The sequence below is a fragment of the Platalea leucorodia genome, assembly GCF_965183815.1.
Source record: "Platalea leucorodia genome assembly, chromosome: Z".
Taxonomy (NCBI): Eukaryota; Metazoa; Chordata; class Aves; order Pelecaniformes; family Threskiornithidae; genus Platalea; species Platalea leucorodia.
In genome coordinates this window covers 80660188-80683310 of record NC_138858.1, presented here as the reverse complement: position 1 = coordinate 80683310, position 23123 = coordinate 80660188, and the positions used below count along the sequence as shown (strand labels likewise).

At 43.1% G+C, this 23123-nt stretch overlaps 1 protein-coding gene and 1 long non-coding RNA gene across 21 annotated transcripts in view; one reads left to right on the top strand and one right to left on the bottom strand.

Moving 5' to 3' along the window:
- Positions 1-1356: 1356 nt before the first annotated feature.
- On the bottom strand, positions 1357-5468 carry LOC309602925. Of its 5 annotated transcripts, none has more exons than XR_014230744.1 (4): positions 5209-5364; positions 4957-5096; positions 4220-4715; positions 1357-3969 (listed from the first exon to the last, which is right to left on the bottom strand). It is a non-coding gene; the product is annotated as an uncharacterized lncRNA (long non-coding RNA). The 5 variants fall into 5 exon arrangements; XR_014230745.1 differs by having other exon boundaries at positions 4220-4340; XR_014230741.1 differs by lacking the exon at positions 5209-5364 and adding an exon at positions 5398-5468 and having other exon boundaries at positions 4220-5096.
- Positions 5469-9336: 3868 nt separating this feature from the next.
- Positions 9337-23123, top strand: part of SSBP2 (single stranded DNA binding protein 2) — a 204927-nt gene continuing 191140 nt past the window's right edge. For 2 of the 16 annotated variants that reach the window (XM_082335669.1, XM_082335666.1), the window contains exon 1: positions 9342-9491. In XM_082335669.1, the coding sequence (XP_082191795.1) occupies positions 9433-9491 (59 nt within the window). In that variant the 5' untranslated portion in view covers positions 9342-9432. Of the gene's footprint in view, positions 9492-23123 lie in introns of all 16 variants that reach the window. The other 14 variants (XM_082335672.1, XM_082335671.1, XM_082335670.1 and 11 more) reach the window with 10 other exon arrangements.

Sequence of the window (23123 nt, the reverse complement as noted above, 5' to 3'; positions counted from 1 at the left end):
AAATCTCTCACGGGGCAAAAGAAGAGGTCAGAAGAGCTCATTCAGTTCATAAATAACACCACCAGACTTAGACACGGGAAGCGTAACTCAAGAACCCAGCAGAGGAGTCATCATCAAAGGTTTTTATCCAAATGTACGGTTTATATCCAGAAATGGAGAAGCAGGAAACCTTTTGGAGCTCTCAGTTCAGTCCAGTCCCATGATGTCTGTAGTCTCCCGACAGGCTCTCACATCCCTTTGGGTGCAAAGAGTGTCTTTGTGCTAGAAAGCCCGAAGAGGGTTCACTTTATGTTTGCCTTAGACCTAGCAGTCCCTGGAGACCCTGCATTGGGGTTGTCCTCTCTCATTCATCACACTGGATTTCCAGCAGTTGGCTTAAATGAGAAAGAATATGAATAAGTGTCCTTTAATCCAAAAAACTGTGATGTGCTAAACTCTGCCAATTAACTTCAATTTCTGCTCAAATTGTTTGACAGTGAAGCCAGAATGGGTCTAGAAGTGAACAAGCAGTGGAAGGTGTATTACTATTCAGAAACCTTTCCAGATACATCATTAAACGATGGAAGTTAACGGCATCTTTAAAGACAGCAGTGCTGTACAGACAGCACAGGTGTGGATATATGCCATATTACAGACACTGTGCTACTGTTTACTTCTATTAAAGTTCAATCATTTGTGCCTATTCATTTACAATAAAAGTTTAATATTTTTCTTCTTTTAGAAGCCAGAAGTGATTATTTCCATACCTCCCCCTGGTACGGTGACGGCAGAGTATTTCATCAGTATTTCATAAGGGAAGCCTGCAGATTTGTTTAATATTAGTTTCTGAGTTGAATAAATAATGTCAGATACATCAATGAATTGGATTTTTCAATCATCTTGAATATTGATAAGTTAGTGTCATATGACACTCACTGAGGTTGATAAATGGGATTTTGAAAAACTGGGCTCTACTCTTGCTTCGTAATTCATCCTGGACTTCCACAAAGGCAATTTCAGGACAGGGACCTCAGAGAAGAAAATGATGAAGCAGAAGTGCAGAGAAGAAAGGGGAGAGAAAGAAGAAGGAGAGTTTGTTCTTTCCATTAATACTAAACTGTCCATTTCCCAGCTGCAGGCTCATGAAAAGGAGACTTCTTGGTGATTACGTAGTAATTCAAACCTTACAAACCCACCTCAGAACACACAAAGACAAGGTAAAAAAGGATTTTTTTTATTGCAGTTTCATGAAATGTGATCCACAGCAGAGCTTGAAGAATTCACTAAGCTTTTGAACACATATGCAGACCGGTATCAATTTCTTTTTTTATTTCTTCCTTACCAGATGAACAATATATATGAACGATATCGGGAGGGATGGGGGGTGGGTGTGGGTGGGTGTGGGTGTGGGTATGTGTGGCTTTTATGAATGGAAATGCCAAAGAATACAAGTAATAGCCTGGTTTCTAGAAAAGGCTCTGTCTCACAAAACAATCTACTGCACAAACCCAAAACAAATCTCTAAAACAATATTCGGGTGTTAACATTACAGAGTATGCTTGCCTTTTACCTGTTTACGTATTCACAATAGAAACCAAGGAATATTGAATCAAAGATGAACCTAAGTAGCAAATTATCTTCACAATCCCTCAGTACCGTTATCGCAGAAGATATTTAGAGTCAAAGGGTTCCCTTGCCATCCTCGGTGCTGTGACACTGCCTATACCCCATTATAACCCTGCTTTACCCTTCTTTACCTATAGAGAACCTGAATGTAAAGGTTGTAATTTGGCCCCTCTGGTGTAATTGCGCCTGTAACACACAGTTGTAACAGGGACTGAATTTGCTGTAGTTCCTTATATCTCCCAGTTACCCATGAAAAGCCAAAGGGTATTGACGAAGTAAGTTGCACATCTACTTTTGGTTCAGTGAAAGCCTGGGTGAGAAATAGGCAACATTATCTTACTTTTTTTGTTTTGTTTTGTTCCATACACTATCAAGCATTTTTAATCAATTTTCCTTGTTATTTTGCTGGATTTTTGGGAGGGTTCTGTGGATTATATTCCTGTAATGGCTTTTTTCATTTATGAAGCTGTGATCTCTTGGAAGTTTAAGAGAAATAAAACATATATAAGTACAAATTAATGAATAATGCTGTGGTTTTCTTTCTTACTTTCAACACTGCAATCGGCCAGCTGTTAAACAATCAGTGAGATCTGGTATAAGTTTGATTTGGCATGTGCCAGTGTTTTTAATTGTCACCACCCTCTCCCTGTGCCCCAGGTCCAAAACAGGGTGAAATTTTAGCAGTTTTCAATGTATCTATTCTTAACTGAACATGAAAAACACAAATAGGTCATAAAAAGCAGAAGAAGCTCAGATGTTGGTGTTGAGAGCAAATGAAGTAACACTCAGAGTCCACTGGCACAGTTTGTACTTGTTGAAAAGAAGAGCAAGACCCCAGACAATTATTTTATTTTCTATGATTCTTGAGATCCAGAGAAATTAGCTCCTTTGAATATGAAGCCCACAATACAGGCCAAAATTATCTCCATCTTCCCTGGCTTATACACGTCAAAGACAACGGCAAAGTTCCACAAAACTGCTGTACATTTGAATGTGTTGATAGAGCATGGCTGATAGGGTACGCCACTGGGATGATACTCAGTTCACCAATATGTGCTCAGTAAATATGTGGAGAGAGAGAACCATTTTATTCATCTTCCGTGTTAAGTATGAACTTCTAATGTAAAGACCTACCCAGAGAGCAGAACACCACATGTGTTTGTTTTATAAAACTGTGTAAAGGTTTGCCAAAGCTGTCACAGTATGATAGCTTTGGCCATTTATTTTCCCAGATCTTCACTTTGAGTGCTACTGCTTGCTTGGGAATCTTTTTTTATGAACGGAATTTAATAACTGTAAAAATGTTGAGAGTTCTGAAGAGGTTATTTGCCCTAATCACGGTTAATTTCTGGCTAAAGCTGAAGTCTTTCTGCTGATACACCTGTGCAACCCCAAGCCTGCAATTCCAGGCCTATGGTCCACAACATGCAACCTCATTGGTATAGCTTCACAAAATTGCATTTTGACTAATTCTAAAACCAAAAGAAACAAATGTGTTAAATAAGCCTGTTGAAGTCGACAGCAGTCTGCATATGTCAAACCAACTCAGGAATTATCAGCAACTCCATATTGGGTTCATCCTTTTTCCGTAACATATTGCTGAGTGTAGTGACCCTGAAAATAAAAGCAATTTTGATTCTGCTAACAGCAGTTTTGATTCTGCTAATGTGATTTCTGGGTCTTTTTTTTTAGCATAGCACTAAATGCTAAAAGTGGCAGCTAAGTCCTTACCCACAAATACCTGCACTCACATCATGCAAAGATAGGCCTGCCCATGTGGAGCTCTGTGTAGGATCGGAGTCCAGTTTAGCCTCACATCCACCGACATCCCCAGTTTTCAAGCTGTTTTTCTTCTAGTTATTGGCACACACAGCACACAGAATCACATTCCTGATGTGACACATCACTGAACCAGCAATGGCGACTTTCAGCTATCCTTCGAATGAGTAATAACTGAGGTTATGTACTATTATTTTTTTTAATTTTTTTTTCACAGATTGGGTGGTCTGGTAACATACAGTTTCAGTCAGATAGCTTAAAACAACCAGTTTTAGCCATGCTAACCAAAGAAATGAGGGAGATCCCACATGCTGCAGGTGTTGATGTATGTGTCAGTCACAATTTTAACCCATTTCCCAATTATCAACCAAATTCAACAGAAAAGTAGGAATTCAGTTCTGTAAGTGAAAATACATGGCTGGGGGGAAGAGCGAGACGGTATCTATCTGAGCTCTTCTACATGAGAGGCAACGTGAGTTCAACGCTTAGCCAGCACCAGAGAAGGCATGCACGTGAGTGTCTCTGTGTGTGAGAGCAAGCGAGATGTTGTGAAAGCCCCTCCGGTGGAAAGAGCATCAGGGAGATCTGAAACCACATAAGACACAAGAGAACGAAGTCGTAAGAGCTAACATGGAGGAAACCAGTACTCACAAACATGTTTTTTTCCATTGTATGAACTAAGATTCAGACTGTGTGTCACTGTGTGCCCTTTACAGATAATTTCCGATGCTCTGAACTGCACATGTACACAAACTGGAAGCCAGAGTACTTATGTGTGCGAGTAACCATATCATCGTCACCAAGAGCAATAAACTAATGAAAGTTTTATTCTTACCAAGTTTTATTTCTCAGCGGAACATATTCAGGTTCTCCCTGGCTGGCCCCTGAACTGTGTACAGGAGGCTGCAAAGCATCCTTGCTTTCTCTCCAAAGACAGGAGGAAATTGTGTTTCTCACTGGAAAAAGAAAGTGCAAGGGGGAAGCAGGGCCATAACTTAGGTTTCGTGGGAGAATGAGAGCGAGAAAGCAAGGACAGGCTGCGTTACAGAAGTAATTGTAGCAGATTGCAAATTCTTCCAGCTGGTTTCAGCATACAGCAGTGCCACTCCCTATGCCATAGCTCTGTGCTGGAAGATGTCCCCAGCTCCCTTCAGTGAGCTGCTCTGCATCTCACAGGACAACTGTCCTTCAGCAGGAAAGAATTCAGGCAATCAAGCATTGCAGAGCAGCACTGGCTCTCTGTGGTGGTGGAGACTCCTTCCAGGAGAACGGCAGAAACACCTATCAAAGGTATCACGGAAGGAAAGAAAGAGCCCTTGCCTGCAGGAGACCTGGGTGACAAACAGGTTATTAGTAAGCCTTTCTCTGAGACTTAGAATCATAGAATACATAGAATATCTCAAGTTGGAAGGGACCCATAAGGATCATCTCTCTCGACCACTGCGCTATAATTACTTTTATTTCCTCCCAACTGGAAAAGAGGGATAAAGAAAGCTTTTGTTTTGCACGTGTGACCCATGCATTCCTGCTATCTTCCTTCTCCGATAATGATTTAGGGCTCATCTCACTCACCTGAGCAATTCTTACTCATCTGTATGGCACAAGAATGAAAGTCTGCAGAATGAGGTTCATCATTAGAAACTCCACAGAAAGATTAAACATCCTACAGAAGGATTCTTCAGAAAGGATTCAAAGCTGCCTTGGTCACGTATCTGTTGAAAAAGAACAAACAAAAGCGTCTCTTTCCCATGATATCTTGTCCAAAAAGTCTTTCCAGCTACACAACAATAACTATATATAACTAGAATTAAAATAAGGGAGTACCATTTACTGACTTAATTTCCTGAATAGCCCTTTGTTAAAAGCTGTGTGAAACGTTCTAGTTGGATTAATTGATGATTTTGAAAATCAACAGAATGCGCAGAACTATATAGTAATTGTATATATTACTCTAAGTGTACGATGAAAATCATGATTCTGTAATATAAGTTACATTGTTCAAGTAAGTCTTACACAGCCACACAAGTAATGTTTCACTGCAGACATTCTTAACGTTAATCCATAACGTAACTAGCTGCAGTAAGAGAGGGGAAAAAAACCCACCCAGTTTGTAGCTATCCTATATCTCAGACAGGGTGATATAACATAACATATGTTTTAAAATGATAAAGACTTCCAAGAATAAGACGCAGTTTCCACAAAAATATTCATACACGCCCAAACAAAAGCAAAATCCTGTAATAATTGAATAATTGCAGCTTTCTGTATCCAAGAAGTTAAAAAAAATCCAGCCCAAACCAGCCCTTTTCAGTGGCTTAGCTGGTCAACACTCATACACAAAGCCCAGTGCTCTTCCCTAAAACATAAGAATTAATCAGCATTATGTAAGAGATTTTTATAACACTCTAAAAATACATCGTGAATTCCTTTCCAGTGTCGGACTGAGAAGCTTTAAAGTACTGCCACCCCTTCATCCCCTTTTTTAACAAACACTGGATCTTCATTTCTGATATTGGAAACTTAAATTTGTCTCAGTATTTGTGCCTCAAATCTCATTAATTACAGTATTGGCCTCATGAGATACAACTGCTGCTGCTAAGAGCAGTGTTTGTGCTCAAAATGATTGGAGCAAGGGCACACATACTCAGATATTACACTTGTATAAACACTTTAAAAAAGAATTAATGACACATAAAACTTCCTAAGACTATTTGGATGTTTTCATGCTAATTTACCTGCTCGCTACGCAAACTTTTGTATCCACGTGACGACGTTTTGTTCGCATGGTGCTGATAGATAACACACCATGATAGCATTCAAGCAAAGGCAGTGGAAACACTAGCCTGGCACATCTACAGCAGAGTCCTACGAGTACCTTATCCCGTTTTGTGCTCTATTTTTCATATGCATAATAAATAAGTACTAGCACTATTTCTGTATTTTCCACTGAAGGATCTCTAAGCAAAATTACAAAGTCATCACCTGAATGTTAATGGTAGCCTGGGAACCAGACCTGTAAGGAGAAGGAGTTTTAACATTATTACTGGGGACAGAGCCACCCTGCTCATGTCCGAGTGTCTGTCCCTGCCCTCCCAAAGTTCATTGAACTCTGCTTCAAATCACAATTTGATCTATGAGCATGCAAGGCATTTGCAGTCCTTCAGACCAAAATAAATCACAAGAATGCAAATAAATTACATGAAAAACAGGAACAAAGCATTTTCAGCTGTGAAAATCTTGTCATGGAATGCATATCCAACGACATTAGAGCAACCTCATCATTGCATTTTTAGGAAACACCTCAACATTGTCCTTTTGCAGAACAAAACTTTTCCCCATACCAGGCTGACACAGCACTGACATAGCCATCTTCTCAAAATAACCCCCCACCCTTCAAACCACAAACAAATCAATCAAAACTATTGAGGCAAACAAAACAAGAGATTTCACCAGGGAAAAAAAAACAAAAACAAAAACAAAAAAACCAAAGGAAGATGCAAAGATGACTGCCTTGCCCAGGAATGATTTCACCATTTTATCAGTTTCATGTGAAAGCCTTGCTGATACTATGGCTGATGGGTGGCAGGATAAAGCCTTGAACAGGAGGTAGTCAACGTATCTGACGGGATGACAGCGGCTGTTCCACAAGGGCAATCAAATATTTAGATGAAAATTGTACTCTGGATTACGATGATCCTGTACCAAAGCAAGTGTCGACTATCCTTTGTGTGTTTGCCCAAGGATATCCATGTTCACTCTTTTCCTTCCCGCAGCAACTCTTATTTTTTTATATTTTAACCACAACCCAAGTCCTTCTTTGTTCTCTGTCCTGATTCTTTCTCTGCCTTTCTTTCTTTGTACCATTTTCTGCTACCCGTATTCACACTGAATGCAATCAGTCACATGGCTAGCCTCCACCTGAACTCGTGGTACAAGATATGTAAGCATTATTTGGTAGAAATGAGGGCAAAATACGTCCTTTTGGTTCACACTTCATTAACAAGCCCTCCTCAGATCCTCTCCCTACAGTCTTTTGCCCCTTTTATCACCCAGATTCACTGTGCATCGTTCTTGTACTTTGTTTCCTTTTTTTTGTTCTCACCCATGGTCATTTTCACCTCCTCTGTTAGCTTCTCCTACCCTTCCCTCCTCTCCTTCCTCGCTTGTTTTCTCCTGCCATTTCCCACTTACTTTCTTCTCCCACCATAACCCACTGTTGCCACCCTGCTCATCGTTCTTCCTCGTTTTGCTGGCGTAACTTGGAAGTAAGCAGGTCCAGCCACGATGCGGAGGCCGGTGCATGGAAAGCCTAATTTACCTTTTTCACTAGACCCACTCCAACCAGTCTCTCCCACTGACCTGTTAATACAAAAAATATATTGGGGCAAGAGCCCGAGACAGGCAAACAACTTTGGCACAAAATGGCTTTTGTTGCGGTCTGCTTTAACCTGATGAATTATTGCAGCAAGTTGCAAAAGCGTGCATCCCACAGAACGCGCGCCGTGAGAGAATTGCCTACGCGCAGCCACGAGTGCGCTGGACTCTTCAGCCTCTCGCTCCTTCCTCTTGTCTCTGCTACTCCATCGCTAATTTGTTCCAGTCGCTCATTAATACTCTCTTAATCCCCCCCCAACAATTTCACCTCACCGGTTCCTTCACTCTAGCAGCTCAAAATCCAGAGGATTTTTTTTTTCCTGCAGCTCCAACAACGATAAACAGATGCTGGTGGCCTATGCCTCGTACAACTTCCCTCCTTGAATTTTGCGTGGCGCTTTTTGTTCGTGACCTTTGCCTGCCAACACAACGGGGAGATGGGTATATTTACAACCTGGCCTGACCAAAAAATCGCTCTGAGGGCTTGACATTAAATAGTAAAAGTCCCCTCGGGTTACACACGTGCGTAGGTTTACAAGATTAGTCATACGTTTGTAAAGATAAGCAAGTATCAACACTGGCAAAATTTGGGATTATACTTTAGCAGCAAAGGGAAAATCCTGAGACCGGGGTACTTCAAAAAAAGCAAGTAATAAATGGTCCCAGTGGTTGCTCCCTTCCTATCATCTCTCTGGAGCACGCAATTATTTGCAATGTACCTTTAAAAAAATCAAAGCATTTCCTTGAATTTTCTTTGGACTATTTTTTTTTTAAGCTTTTCTGAGGCACACTGTTTTGGTTCAGGAAATGTTTCCTCCCAGCCTCCAATCGCCACAGGCCGGTCTCGGCTCTCGCCCACGAGGCCCACGTTACCCTGCGGCCCCGAGAGCCGGGGCACGTCCCCGCCGGCGAGCCCCCCGCGCCCCAGGCTCGCCCGCCCGTGACAGGGGGGGACCCTCGGCCCGGCCCGACCCTTCCCAGCCCTGCGGGGGGTGGGGGGGCGACGGGTTTGACCTTCGGCGCCGCGGAAATGCGGGCGCCGGGCGGGAGGCGCCCGACCGGGGCTGGGGGGGGTCGGGGGTCCCCGCGGGGTGCGGGCGGCTCTGAGGGGCCGGGGCGAGGCGACCCCGCGGGGGGGGGGGGCGGGGGGAAACTCCCTGAGGAAGGCAGCAGGCGGGCGCGGACCCCGACGTGCCGTGGGGCTGGCGGCCGCCGAGGAGGGGGCTGCAGGCGGGGAGGGGGCGGGCGGCGCGGCGGGCTGAGGGGAGCGCGGGGGCCGGGGAGGCCGCGGGCGGGCGAGCTGGCTGGCGCCGGCTGCCGAAGGAGTCCGGTCCGCAGTTTGCCGCTCGCCGCCGAGCTCTCCCTCGCCGGCAGCGGCGGCGGGCGGGTGGCGGCGGCTGGGAACAGCCGGTTGTTTAAAATCCTTCTAGAACCGTTTCTAATTCCCCCTTGCGCCGGGGAAGGGAGAGCGCGAGCGGGGGGGGGAGGAGCCGAGGGGGAGGAGGGAGCAGCCCGTCCGGCTCTCCGCCTGTCCATCACCGGGCGGGGGGCGTGGCCGCCCGCGCGCCCGGCCAATGGGCGCTGTGTGTGGCGGCGTTTCCATGGTGACGGGGCTGTTCCCGGGGAGGCTGTGATGGGTTGACAGGTGCGTGACAGTCGGAGCTCTCTGCAGGCATGTACGGCAAAGGCAAGAGCAACAGCAGCGTCCCGTCCGACAGCCAGGCCAGGGAGAAGTGAGTACAGCCCGCCGGGCCGCGCGGCCGGACCGCGACCCTGCGCGCAAAGTAACTTTCCTGCCGGCGGGCGGTGCGGGGCGGTGCGGGGCGGGCGCGGGCGCGGCGGGAGGCCGGACGGACAGGCGGACGGACCGACCGACCGAGGGGGCCCGGCGCCGCCCGGGCCGGCGTGAGGGGCCCGGCAGCCGAGGGCGCGGGAGGGGCCGCGGAGGAGTCGGGGGGGGGGGGGGTCCCCGCGGCGGGACAGCGGCAGCCGGGCGCGGGGGGCCGCAGCCGGGCGTCCCCCCCTCCCTCCGTGCCGCGGCCGCTCCTCCGCGGGGCGGGCGGCCGAGCGACGCCGGGCTCCCCCCCCCTCCCCGTCCCCGGGGCCCTCCGCGGGGCTCGGCGGCGCAAGGTGCCGGGACAGCTCCGGTAACAAAGAGCCCCGGCCCGGGGACGCGGACACGGGGGACACGGGAGGACGAGCGGGGGCCGCCTCCCGCCGTTTCCCAACTCGTCGCCTCGCAACTTTTCCCCGGGACCGCGCCGCCCGCCGGCCCCGGCCCCCGCGCATTGTTCTCCGGGGCGCACGGCGGGGGGGGGCGCCGCGCTCCGGCTCCCGCCCCGCCGAACAAAGGTGCTGCCGGGCTGGCACCCCCCGCTTTGGGGTTGGTTGGTTTTTTTTGGGGGGTGCCGGTGCGCGGCGGGGCTCCCTCGCACCCCCCGCTCCGGCCTGAATCCGGCTGGTGCCGAAACTGCCTGCAAAAACTACTTTCTTTTTTTTTTTTTTTTTCTTCCCCCCCGAATAAAATCGCCGGCTGAGCCGCGCGAGGGCTGCTGTATTTTTTTCTCTCCCCTCCCCGTGTAAGCGCACGGCTTTCGGGAGAGACCGACGGCGCCCGCGGGAAGCGGCGGGGAGCGGGGCCGCCGGTGCAGCCGCCCGGCGGGATGCGGCGGGCGGCCCGGCAGGGCTGGGGATGCCTCCTTCCCCGAGCCCTCCGCTGCCTCTAGGGCAGGCGGGAAAGAATTGGGGAGGAAAAAGAGTTTTTGGAATGGACGGCGTCTCTTTAAGTTGCCTGTAGTGGCAGCTTCGTGGCGTTACTGAGGCCGGTTTAGCCCGGGGAGGAGGCGGCGGGGGTGAAGGGGGAGGAAGAGCCCCTGTGCAGAGGAGGAGGAGGGGTGTCGGAGGTGGCTTCAGCCCGGGGAAGGTCGGGGTAAGGCTGCTGGGGGGTCCGGGGATGGAGACCTCCGGCCAGAAACCAGGTTTGCACCTATCTGCTGCAAAAATCGCTTTGCTCCAGAATTGCATTTAACATCAAGCTCAATACTCCGGGCACGGCTGATGAGTTTCCCTTCAGGCAGTTTGTCTTGAACCTTCACCTACAAGTTTTTTGTTGTTGTTGTTTTTTGGTTGGTTGGTTAGGTGGGTTTTTTGCTACAGTGTTTTAGAGACTTCCTAATTCCAGAGACGGGCACGCATGCTTCCTGGAGCAGCAGCAGGCCAGGCATCCCTGTTGCTACAGGAGAGGGAGATGCTAGGGGAAATTTAAAGTGTTGTTATGTTTGGGAATTTCACATATAACTTTGCGATGGAAAGGTAGAGGAAGACCGAGGCAGCACTGACATGAAATGTTACTTGCAGAGGTGGAGAGGGAGACACAACCTGGTCACTAAAATCTAATCAACTAGTGGCACTTCTTACTCCCAGTGTAGGAATAATTTTAAAAATAACTGCTCAAGTGGAGAGTGGAAGTGTTGTTTATTTGGTGTAGCAAAATTATACAATTAAACCATTTTCTTGCGCTACATAGTTGCTGGTGTTTGTCAGTACACTTGGTAAGTTCCTGAAGGGCGCAGTAGGATCGCAGTGTGGGACTAGATAAAACAAATCTACAGGGCTGCTGTTTGTTGGATCAGATGAAGATCGTGCTCTTTTAATTCTGCTTTGCAAGAGCTACCCGGTACAAGCCACACGCACAACTGTTCCGGTCCTAGGGCTGAAACTTTAAACTGTTTTTTCAGTTGTCTTCTTTCATTGCAGCTGATGTTTCTTCTGGATTCTTGCTGCCATAAAGCACATAATATTTCATGCGGTATCAAAATGCTTAATAATTTTCAGGGCCAGCCTGCCAAACAGACCTATTGCCAAGTAGCAACTGCCCTCCTAAGTAAAGTTATGGGGGGCCTGCTAGATGGTGCTGTTTGATTTAAATACACTTTGTCTCCCACTCATTATAACTAACAACTGGAAATGTGAATTCCTCATGTATAGATTATTTTATGCAAAACACTGAAATGGATTGTTCTTAAGTCGTGGACTTGATAGATCTGTATCTTCTTGGTAGCATGTACTTACGGATAAACACAACTGGGAATTCAGAAACACCCTCTTCCTCTCTTATCTCCCCCCCCCCTTCCTTTCCTTTAATTAAAAAAAAAAAAAAAAAGGGGGGGGTGCCTAAAGACTTGGTTTATGGCTGTAGAATGCCATTATATAGTCAACATTCCACAATTTTTTGTATTACATATTTTCAAGTTTCTTAGTAGATGAGATCACATCATTGCCATTTTCATACGCTTGCTTTCTGACATCCAAAAAGCTGTGATTACATTTTTTTCCACTTTCTTATGACATTTTTTTACAGCCATGCAATGTTTCTCCCAAGGTGATGCATGAGTTCTTGTTCTGCTCAGAAAAGTTGCCATTGAATTAAATATCTCTGCAAAGATACAGCTCCAACTTCTGCATGAGATTGTGTTAATTTGAAAACCACAGAGAAAATATATATGTTTGACTGATACATTTTTATTTAATCAAGAAGAACAGGACTATAATTATGTTTAATTTTGAAAGTTTTTGGAACAGAATATATAACTTTGTCATGTCTCTTCAAGGTTTTAAGTATCTAAAATGTGTAGTCAGTAACCAATCTCCAAAATACACTTGTAATAGTTAAGGAAGTAAATTTAAAAAAAAAAAAAAAATCTACCTCGGGTTTGGACGGCCTGATTATATGGAACGTGTTTCTTCCCCATGAGGATGTGTGCCAGTGACAGGACTAGGGTGTGAAAAGAGTATTTATCAAGTGTGGAAAAGATGAGTGTTGTTCAGATGTTGTTTGTAATCAATGATGTGATATATTTTACAGACGAATCCGGTGCCAAATATGTTTGTAGCGTGGTATCTCACTATATGCTGTCTTTAATATTTATGTCCTTTGAGGTTATGTAATTTCCATTAAAATGAACAAGTTTTGCAAGTCATTTATAGTAGCCCTTGGCAAATTTTCAGTTCCAAAGATGGTATTAGTCTTACGGTCTTTCCCTTTGTCCCTTCTGCCTGACCTTTGGGGTAAATTATCTGTACTGTGTAGCTTAACAACACATGTGAAGTGTGACTAGATGAATTGGGGAAAAATAATACCTAATTTTATCCCAGAGAGGTACAGTACAGCACAGCTAGGTAAAACACTAAAAATGAAGGGACACGATACCTGTGAGGCATGAAGAAGAGGAAGAGAGAACAACCACAAGTATTGTTGTGCCCCTTTCTCCCGTTCTGGAACAGCTGTGACTTAATTTTGGGTTCAGGCCATCCCTATTGCATAAAGGACAGGAAAGTTGTATTAAATAGTAGCTCTTCCACCACTCATGATGTGCCAGGGCCAAACAAGGCTCATCTACATTGTAAAAGGAAAAAGACTAAAATTTTTCTAAACATCTTCTTTTGTTATCTCTTCACAGCAGATGTATCTTTTTTGATTTTTTTTTCTTATTCCTTAAAATTGTATTAATTCAGATTCAGAGCTTGGACCTGCTGACATCTCATTGAATGGTGAAACTCTGTAAACTTTTAATCTTGGAGAAAGAAGGACCAGACAATATGAATTTTATGTAGCTTTTGAAACAGCGCTTTTATAGGCATTTGCAAATGGAACACTCTCTCTATATAATGTTTTATGCTAGAAAATATATGTAGAAAAATAGTTAAAAAAGAACATATATCATAAGGAAAACTAAACTCTGAAGGGATTACGTGTTTTCTGTTCAGTTGCCTTGACCTTTCAGTGGGCTTCTAAAGTAGTCTTTTTCCCAAGATGCCCTTACTTTGTGGCTCAGCAGACGTGCAGATTTTGTTTAAAAACTGACCGGGTGACTAGAGACTGTGATGTACTTTGATATAAAAGGATGCATGATCAAAATAACAACATAGAAGCAAGTGTTAGTGTTGGTTATTGATTGATTTTTCTGCTTGTTGTGGGACAGAACATAGAGAAAGTGAGAATACTTGATTGCTGTTGTCATGGTATTCTTGCTCCATTTTTTTGTGTGACCCCAGTTGTAAATGTGTCATGAGTTTGATCTTGGCCAGTTGGTCACATGGAAGGAGATGGGTGTTTTGTCTTTTCCATTTTGCTGCTGCTTTGAAGAAGAAAGAAGATGTCTCCTTTGTTGTTTCTCCTCAAGTCTGCCTTGGGTGGTTGGCTGCTCAGATGTTTGGCTCCTTTATATGAGTGGTGTGGGTGCCTGCCTTGATAGATCTCTCTTCCCAAGCAGGAAAGCGGAGTGAAATTTACACAACTTCTGTCATTTTCTTGTTGATGCCAGTAGGGTTCCCTGTAAATAGAGAAAAACTCACCAATGCTTTCCTCATTTGATACTGCTGCTGTTTAGGAAAACTGAGATTTCCCAGGTCTTTTGAGGATTTGTGGATTTCTAGAGATAGAGTGGGGTTTTTTGTTCTGTTTTGTTTCCTTTCAAATTTGGAAAGATAACATTGCATGAATTTACAGTAGTTAGGTTGCCTTTTTCTACTGTAATGTTTGTAAGCTACATAAAAATGAGATACAGATTAAAGTTAATTGGCTTCAATGATAAATTTGCTGCCCAACCCTGGGAAATGGTGAACTAGTTTTTCAAGTTTCAGGTGGTGAAAGATATATTGATCTCTCTCTTTTTTTTTTCCCTTTGAAAACAAAATTGGTAGTTTAATCCAGCCTGTTTTAAAAATATTATGTTTGACATTTGTACATTGATTTCATCCATCAGGTCTACCTTGTAAAAGGGAGTCTATGAACATACGCTTTTTGCAATTTCAAGAGAATATACTTTTTAATAAGGAAGAGCACAGAAGGGAAGGTTCTAGAAATAGTAACTATTTGTCAGTAGTTACGGTTGATCACAGTGCTTCAGGTACTATTTTACACTGCTCAGGTATGTTGGACAGCATATGAAGGCATTTCAGATAATGTATATACTGCAATTCAGACCATTAAGAATAACTGCTTTTGTTGTGTAGATTTAACACGTACTGATAGTCGGAATGATAGCTGTGGTGGACTGTAGAAACATACTTCAGTATAGCAACATCCTGAAATACATACCCAGCTTTTAAGTGTATTGCTTACGGCTGGGGTATTTGTTTCCATACAGTTAAGCACATACAAGTACTTTATTGGACTGGCAAGAACCAAGGAAAAAAAGATGCTTCAGTTTCTGCATTGCTTCCTCTATGCAATTGGTCAGCTCACAAAAGGTTTGGGGTTTTTTTCTTGTGCTTTTTCTTAATGATGAACATTATGAGGTGTCTGATTCCAGCTTTCGTAGGCTTTGTAGTGCTGAGCAAACTTTTGCTACTGAAGAGCAAGGATTTCTGGATCCTGCTCAGACCCACTGGGTACAGCAAATGCACTCTTGACCTCAGCAAATATGATTTGGGCTTGGCTACGAGATCATTAAATCTTCCTGGAGGAGACAGTAATTAACAGAAACGGGTATATATTAATAATTCATTTTGCTTAAATTGTAGGCATATGATAATGTCACAAGTATTAAAGTGGCCAAACGACATTGTTATAACTTTGCCAAACTTGAACTGTTTGGGTGGAAAACTTATAATGGCTTATATATGCTTGTGCTGATTTATTTAATTTCTGTATGTGCAAAATTTCAGTTGAAATGTTTTGGCTGATTTTGAAAATTTGACAACGAAGAAATGTGTTTTCCAATGTTTTAACAAGTTCTCAGAACTTTTACCGTGGAAGACCAATAGTACCCCTCTCCTTTGAAACACTTGAAATCTGGTTGAAAGAGGGTGAGGGATTTTATTCCAGGGATGTGTCTTTTGCTATTTGCATGACAAAGCATCTGAATTTAGCCAGGATACAAGCCTTTTCAAAAAGATCAATTTGCATATGCTTAGGGCTTACTAACTGTAATTGCTGAATATTTCATCTTTGCTGGGAGCACAGCGGATACTGGGATCAGAGGAGTGGCTTGGGGAGAAAAAACAGGACTGGGTGCTGTTGGGAAGGAGAGTGTAAGTACAAGTAGTTGGAGCCTGCAGCCCTGAGATGCCAGACATGGAGATAACAGGGGCTGGCTCTTGAAGGAGGATGGAGGAAGCAGGGTGGAAATGGCCGGTCTGGAGAGAAGAGACAAAGAATAGCTCCCTGAGGGGTTGGGCATTGGGATTGGAGATCTGGGTGGGAGCTGGTGCGTCTAGAGAAGGAAAACAGACCTGGTGCAAAGCAGGGAGCAGAGCCAGGACAGCGATGCCTTCAAGGAGACAGGTCAGGAAGTGTAAGGTTTTTGTTAAGTTAGGAGGAACATACTGTCCCTCCAGGTACTAGAAAATGACCGTTCCTTTGCTGCCAGCAAGTATCTGTGAGACTGAAAGGTAAAATGGCTTATCTTCAAGATAAAACCTACAAACACTTATGAAATACTGAATTGACTGAAATGGCAGAGAGGTGTGTGGTAGTCCTAAAACCTGTAGCTCAGATGAGATGTCAGAGCTTTGGGAGGGAAGGATAGGATTTGCCGTTGAAAAGCAGCTGGAATAGTGTGTCTGTATGTGTCCGAGTGCAATGTCTGGATGTTGTACTTGCATTCTCAATAACGTTCTCTTAACTTGGAAAATACGGATGTATACTAAGCATTGTTCTTACTTTGTCTTCATTTGCATGCTCACTGATTTATTTTTTTTCCTCTGGAACAACTCTGGGTTTTTTATTGTGCAGAATAGAGCATTGTTTTCATAATGAGTAGCTATTTGATAATTTGCTATTTTGCTGTCATGTGGTATGTGCCTTATGGCTGACTTGCTGTTTCATAATACAGCTGTTCCTAGAGGAAGAACACTTTGTTTCTTTGGTGCCCAGCACCACGGTGCCTGAGTTTCACAAACCTTTAAAAATATGCATCAAGCCACTCCTGCCTGCCTGCCTGCTGGTTTTAGAAATAGCAGTAAGGTGCAGAAAGGTGAAAGGCAAAAATACTTGCTGATTATTGGGTGCCCAATTGGAGCTGTGTAGCTCTGAATTTTTTTTGGAGCATCACATAAACCACTCGTGTGTATGTACAACTTCTACCGTCTCTTTTGCCAATGATACTAAGGATGGGATGCCATTTTATCACGTTGGGCATCCAGAAGATGAGGAACAGAAAATTATTTATCCCCTGGGCAAAGTTTGTTTCAGCCGAGTGGCTTATAGCATAGAGCCATCCTTTGGCACGCCCAGAGATGGAGGACCATTTCAGGTCCATTTCAGGAGGAGAACCATTTCAGAAGGACCTGTCTGTGGCACGGTCCCCTCCACTCCCGAGTCTGCCATCCCTCCTGGTACACCACGCTGCTTCTGCCTCAGACGGACTGGGATTCAGTCCAGGGCAGGATGGAAATAAGCAGTGTTGTGAGCTACATAATGGCTGAAGCCTGATTTCCTGGGCATCTATGTTCTTGAGGCCATGATGTGGTGTTTCTGTGAAAGCAAACAGCCGAAGCAACTTGTAGAAATGTAATATTGTTTTGAGACAGCTGTCTCTTTCTTGGATATAGTTGAAACTAGAAAATGAACTCAGAAGTTATCCAGGGTGGACAGTTGCGTGCTTAGACACAACATGGCCTCGCAAGCCTGCTTTCCTTAGGGACGGAGACTACAAATTTTATGATTCAGGATGGCACTGTAATTGGGTAGAGCCACTTCGTGATGACTGCTCCATGAACCCTCAGGGTGCAGAAAAGGGCACGATCCTGCACAGCCTAGTGTGGTACTCCACAAGTGGAGATGATCAGCAACTGCTCAAAATGGTTGCTTTTAGAGTTTTCTGCAAAAGCTTCCTTGGGTGCCATCAAGAACACAGTTAGATGATGGGTTTTCATCATGAATATCCAGAAGCTACAATTTTAAGGCTTCTCAGCTGTGTTGCTTGTAATTAGGGCCACTTTGGGGCCATTAGGGCCTGCTTTGTTCATGTACAAACAGGCCAGAAAGGAGTGCTGGTCCAGGTTGAGTCAAAGCTGAAGTTTCTTTTTCTGGTGTCTGCTCAGTTGAGCCACAGACCCCTAAGTCCAGATCGTTTAGGTAGTGGTCAGGTAATACACAGCTGTTGTTTCAACTACTAAGAGAAGGTCTTCCTCCGATAGCAACAAACATGTTAATTCAGAAATCTTGATGACCTCTCTGCGTGCTTCTCCAGGCTTTAGGATATTTCTCTCTTCCAGTCCCGGGAAGGTAACAGGTGAGAATATGAAATACTCTTTTCTAAGAAACTGAAAGGTGGCAGTAGTCAAGACCATAGTGTCCTAGCTTTTTTCTTTCCCACTTCATTAAATATAAAATATAAAAATAAACTGAAAATTTTTGTGGTGGGTCATTTTTTCCCCGTCAAATCTTCTGTGATTCTTGCCTCTGGACTCTTTTTGGTTTTTCTCCATATTATTAGTAGTGTGTCCAGATCAGAGCCTAGAGCTGAGCAGAATGAAATAATTACCTCTCTTTTGAGATAACACATACTACTTGGGTTTTATATATAAAACATTGATACTAATACTCCCTAGAACACTTGCCTGGTTTTTGTTGTGGTTGGGTTTTGTTGTTTTTTGCTTTTTTTAAATAATCCATTTTGCAGTCCACATGCCCTCCAGGTTCTCTTTACAATACTGCTGCCTAGCCAATTATTCCCCATTTCATATTTGCGTGTTTGATTTCTTATTCCTGAGCATAGTACTCTACATTTGTCTGTATTGAATTTTCTCATATTAACTTTCCTTATTCTGTTCATGTCCCCAAAAGGGCTTATAATCTTTCCCAACTTATAATATACACTTTTGTATTTCTACATACAAGTCATTAATGAAAGTCTTTTAATGGAATTGGCTTAGGATAGCAAGAGCTTTCTTGAAACGTTCTCTCATTTGTAGAAACATACTGATAATGACTCTTCCATTATTTTTTTCATGTGACTGTACACCATTTTTTCATTTCATGAAGACTGTTTGCTTATGTAGATGCCATGTGGTAGGCTAAGAATTAAAACTCTTACATTTTAACTTTTAGTAAGCCGTCTACATGTTCCTCCATACCCACTGCGCAGTCTCCCTTCCAAGTAAGCCACACTGAGCTGACAGGTTCTTTTTCTTGATGGATAATATTGACTCTTTCTTATCTTTGTATTCTGAAGGTGTTTATAAATTTTTTTCTGGAATTGTTTTCTGTATATTTTTTGATAGTCAAGCTGATGTCTGCGTGAAATTTCCTTTTTTTAAAAAATATTTTATACATGCTATGGCATGCTAAGATTTTTCCGTTTCTTGGGGTTTTTTTTTGTTTTTTTTTTCTCCAATACCAAACTAATGTAATATGGGTAAACAGGCCAAAATGGTGATTCCCGCTCATCATGTGAGTGCTTGGACAGTCAGACAGAGAAGCTGGACAGCTCATTTCTGCTCGCCTGTATCTTGCTTGCTTTTCTGTGCAGTGGCAGAACTTCACCTGGTACTGTGGTGTGAGTTTGAGTTTAACCTGAAGAGCCAAGCAAGTTCAGATCCTCTTTTTTTCATTTTGTTTTTCTCAGAAAGCAGCGTAATATGTAGGCTATTGTATAGCAACTTGACAAACATCTCGCTGTTGCGCTCTCCTAAGTGCCTCCTTAGGCACTGGCCCCTGGAAGCCCTTCTTCTTCCCCTTCCCTTTGCACCTTCATTCCCTGTGCCCAGAGCGACCTGAGCCTCTTGGCTCCTCCAAACCCCAGCTTGCACGCAGCTTTCACATCCACATCTTGTTTTCAGGAAAACCAGCTTCATTTGTGATAAAAGAGCCAAAATGTGAATGAATATAATTAATGTTGCCCATTTATTTTCTGTAGGCTTTTCAAAATGCTTGCAGTCTTTCTTTGGGCCAGTGTATTGGAGTTTTTGGGTTTTAGTTTTAAGCTGGACCCACCCATGAAAGAACAGTGACTGGTTGGATTTCCTTCTTCTAAGTGTATTGAGAGCACGCTTTTTTACCCGCCTTGTTTCCTGTGCAAATATCAGTTAGGATATTACCAATTTGTAAGAATCTGGATGTCGGAAATCACACTTCTGATGGCAGGTGCTGTTTGTCAGCTCTGGCTGTGGATCATGGGGGTTGTCTAGCTCCTCAGCAGCCCCTAGCATTGAATTCACAGGCTGCTTGATCCCATCCTTGTTAGCCTTCACGGTCTGCCTTTGGGCTTGTTGTTTTGGTGTGAAGCTCAGTTGTTCAGGTAGAAGCATTTAACTGGGAGCTGACCATGATGTAACCAACACTTTTTGCTAAGTTTGTATGGGTCTAGTTGAAGTACAACCCTTGATGCTAACCCCAAAGGCTTGAACGGGTTTGTATGGGTCTAGTTGAAGTACAACCCTTGATGCTAACCCCAAAGGCTTGAACGGATTGACTAGTGAAAGTGCTGGTTTGCTACATAGGCTTGGATATTTTGTTTCTTTCCCATCTCCAATTGCTAAATAAAAGTCTGCCTTTGGAAGAGGGAATTTCAATCACGAAGAAGAAATTAATGTAAGAAGGTACTGATTACACAGTGTACTGTGTTTTATATTAATTTTCATTTTGTTTGCAATGCGTCTGACTTTTGGGATAGATTTCACCTTAAACAAAACCAAACCCCTATAATTTTTCTAGAAAGAAGCCAGTGTTTTGAAAATACAGAAGCAATGAATTATCAGCATAGGTGAATTCCAGTGCATGCAATATTTTTTCATATTGATATTCAAAATGTCTTGTTACTAGCAGATGCATTTTTACATTAATAAGTTTGGAGAGTTAAGAATGTTCCACTGTTGGGACCAAGTATTTTTGCAGGTAGTCAGAGGAAGGTAAAATACTAACTATGTTTTCTGTGGTAATCAACTTAATGCTTATAAAAAAGTGGCAGTGTTAGTCTTGGAAACTGTTTTTATAGGTTAAAAAAATTGTAGCAAAATCAGTGGCAACCTCAGGTAGCTTGTGTTGTCATGTTGGCCTTTCCCTGGCAAGGGCTGTGCTTTCTGAAGAAAATACTTGAGTGCAGAAATGAAACTATAGTTCCTTAATGAATATGTTGTTCTTGACAGTCTCAGGACAAAATGGATCATGTGGCTGACAGGCTGTATGATTGTGTGATTTATGAGGCTGGAAGTAAGGATGCCACCCGATGCTCCTGTTAGGGAAGTTGTGGTGCTTTATCAGATCCTTGTAATTGTAACAGCAAGATTTGATAAAGCAAAACCCCTTTGCTTTCTCCATGCTAAATGTTTTATTTACCGTTCTTCTCTCCCAAGTCACCCTCAAAGAACGGGGGCCAGTCTTGGATGGCTCCGATTACTCCTGTTTAGCTCATCCTTTGAATTGAGGCGGTGGTGGGGACTCGATAGACACTATTTATATGGTCAGGAGCGTGGATGAGTTAATGAAATTTCATCAAGTGTATCAGGAATAATGAAGCTCCCCTGCCGAATCTGAAAATGCCCTAGAAGTGAAGGTTAGGACCCCCATTGACAGTCTCTTGAACTGTTAGGCTCCTTTAATTGTTTATTATTAAACCCTTCCTAAACCAGTGTATATTGTTTAATCTGCCTTGCACTGTGAATTGCAAGTAAAAGGCTTTGGAGTAATACAGTCAAAAGTTGTCTGAATTTATTGCATCTTCTGCAAGTGTTTCCTAAACTTTGGTAAACTGCTGCTCGGTAGCTTGTTCCAGCAGTCAGTCATCTTTGGTGATGGGCAGCAGAACTGCTGGTGCCTCCTGGCCACTGCACACGTAGGGGACACGCTCCCTTCTGAAAGTCAAAAAGACTTCTGTGATGATGCCAGTGTTAATAAAATATTTATAGAGTATTATACATGGAGAGGATGTTTCAAAAACTTAAAGGCATAAATCCTGGCCTGAGGAATTAAGTTTGTTTTCCTGTGTGTTTACGTGCGTGTTGTAAAATAGTATAAATGAAAGTCAATTTTCTGGATTGCAATAGGAAAAGTACATGATCAACAAATAAACACCTAGAGCTTGCATACAGAAAAATACAAAGCTAGAAAAGATAAAGGAGAGCTTCTGATCGGAAGATGAAGAGCAGTGGGAGAAATATGAAAATATGCCTCCAGTAATGGTAATATGCTTGACAAGCAGATCTGAAAGGTACAACACATTGGTTTTTCTGACTTCTGTTGCAGCTCCTCAAATTCAGTGTCACTTTTAATTTTACTATCTGTATATCTAATTATTTATAAAATAAAGATGTTTACTCTTATGAGACCAATATCTGTAGAAATGTGTAACTGCAAACCTAGTTATACATATTTTAAAATCATTTTAGAAATAAAATGAAAGACTATAATGCAGCAGAACACAAAGAAAGCTGTATCTTATGCTTTGAGGATGCAAGACTTAAATAATTTGTCCAGCTGTAGTTGGGGAACCTATAAAGAGTGAATGAAAAAATTATTTTGAATGATTTCACAGAACATCTTAAATAGATTATTAAAAACAAAATCACACTGAATACTGGATGCAGGTATAGTTGTATTAATTCTAGTAATTGAGTAAGTTACTTATAAATCTTTACCAATATTTCCCCAACCGCCCTGTAAGTCTGTAATTAATTATTCAAAATCAGAGGAAAAAAAAAAGTTTTCAGTTGCCCGGTGTCAGTCTCTAATTATGTGTGGGATTACTCATTTGAAAAAAAAAAGGCATAATAGACAGGAGAAGGTTTTCTTGTCTTAAAACCATAACTATTTTTCCCCTGTAAAATGGTACAATCGAATTGAGCAGTGTTTCACTCGTATCACTATCTAGTAAAGCTCTTACAAAATACTTTATAAAGTTGAAAAAGGACTCTGTGATTTTCATACTTAGACTGCAAGCCAAACAATTGCATTTGAAAATGTACAGCCATGCCTACAACAGATTGTGGTTGTACTGGTTCTATATACCAGGCGGTCGCATGGACGCTTTTGACAAGGAGCATTGGCTGAAAACTGCAGGCTGTATTAGGGACTACAGCAAGATTTACAGTGATAAAACAGTCAGTTAGTCTTGTTTCTCCCTCTTTAATACCATCCTGATCCTTAGTAGCCTGAAATGGTAAAACACTCAAGACATCATCCGAATCTAAAAATCTCTGTTTCCTGCTTTGTTGGAGCAGCCAGCTTTGCACGCATAGTTACCCACTAGTAGATTCACAGTTACCCACTAGTTAAGGAGGTACACTTGTAGCAATGTTCATTTTCATGGCTAAAGTGCTTGAAACACTCAAGTCTCGTAGCTGGATGTCCTCTGGCATGGTCACAGGCTTTGAAACAAATCGGGAGTGTTTGTTAAAAGATAGTGTGGGCAAAGCAAAAGAGA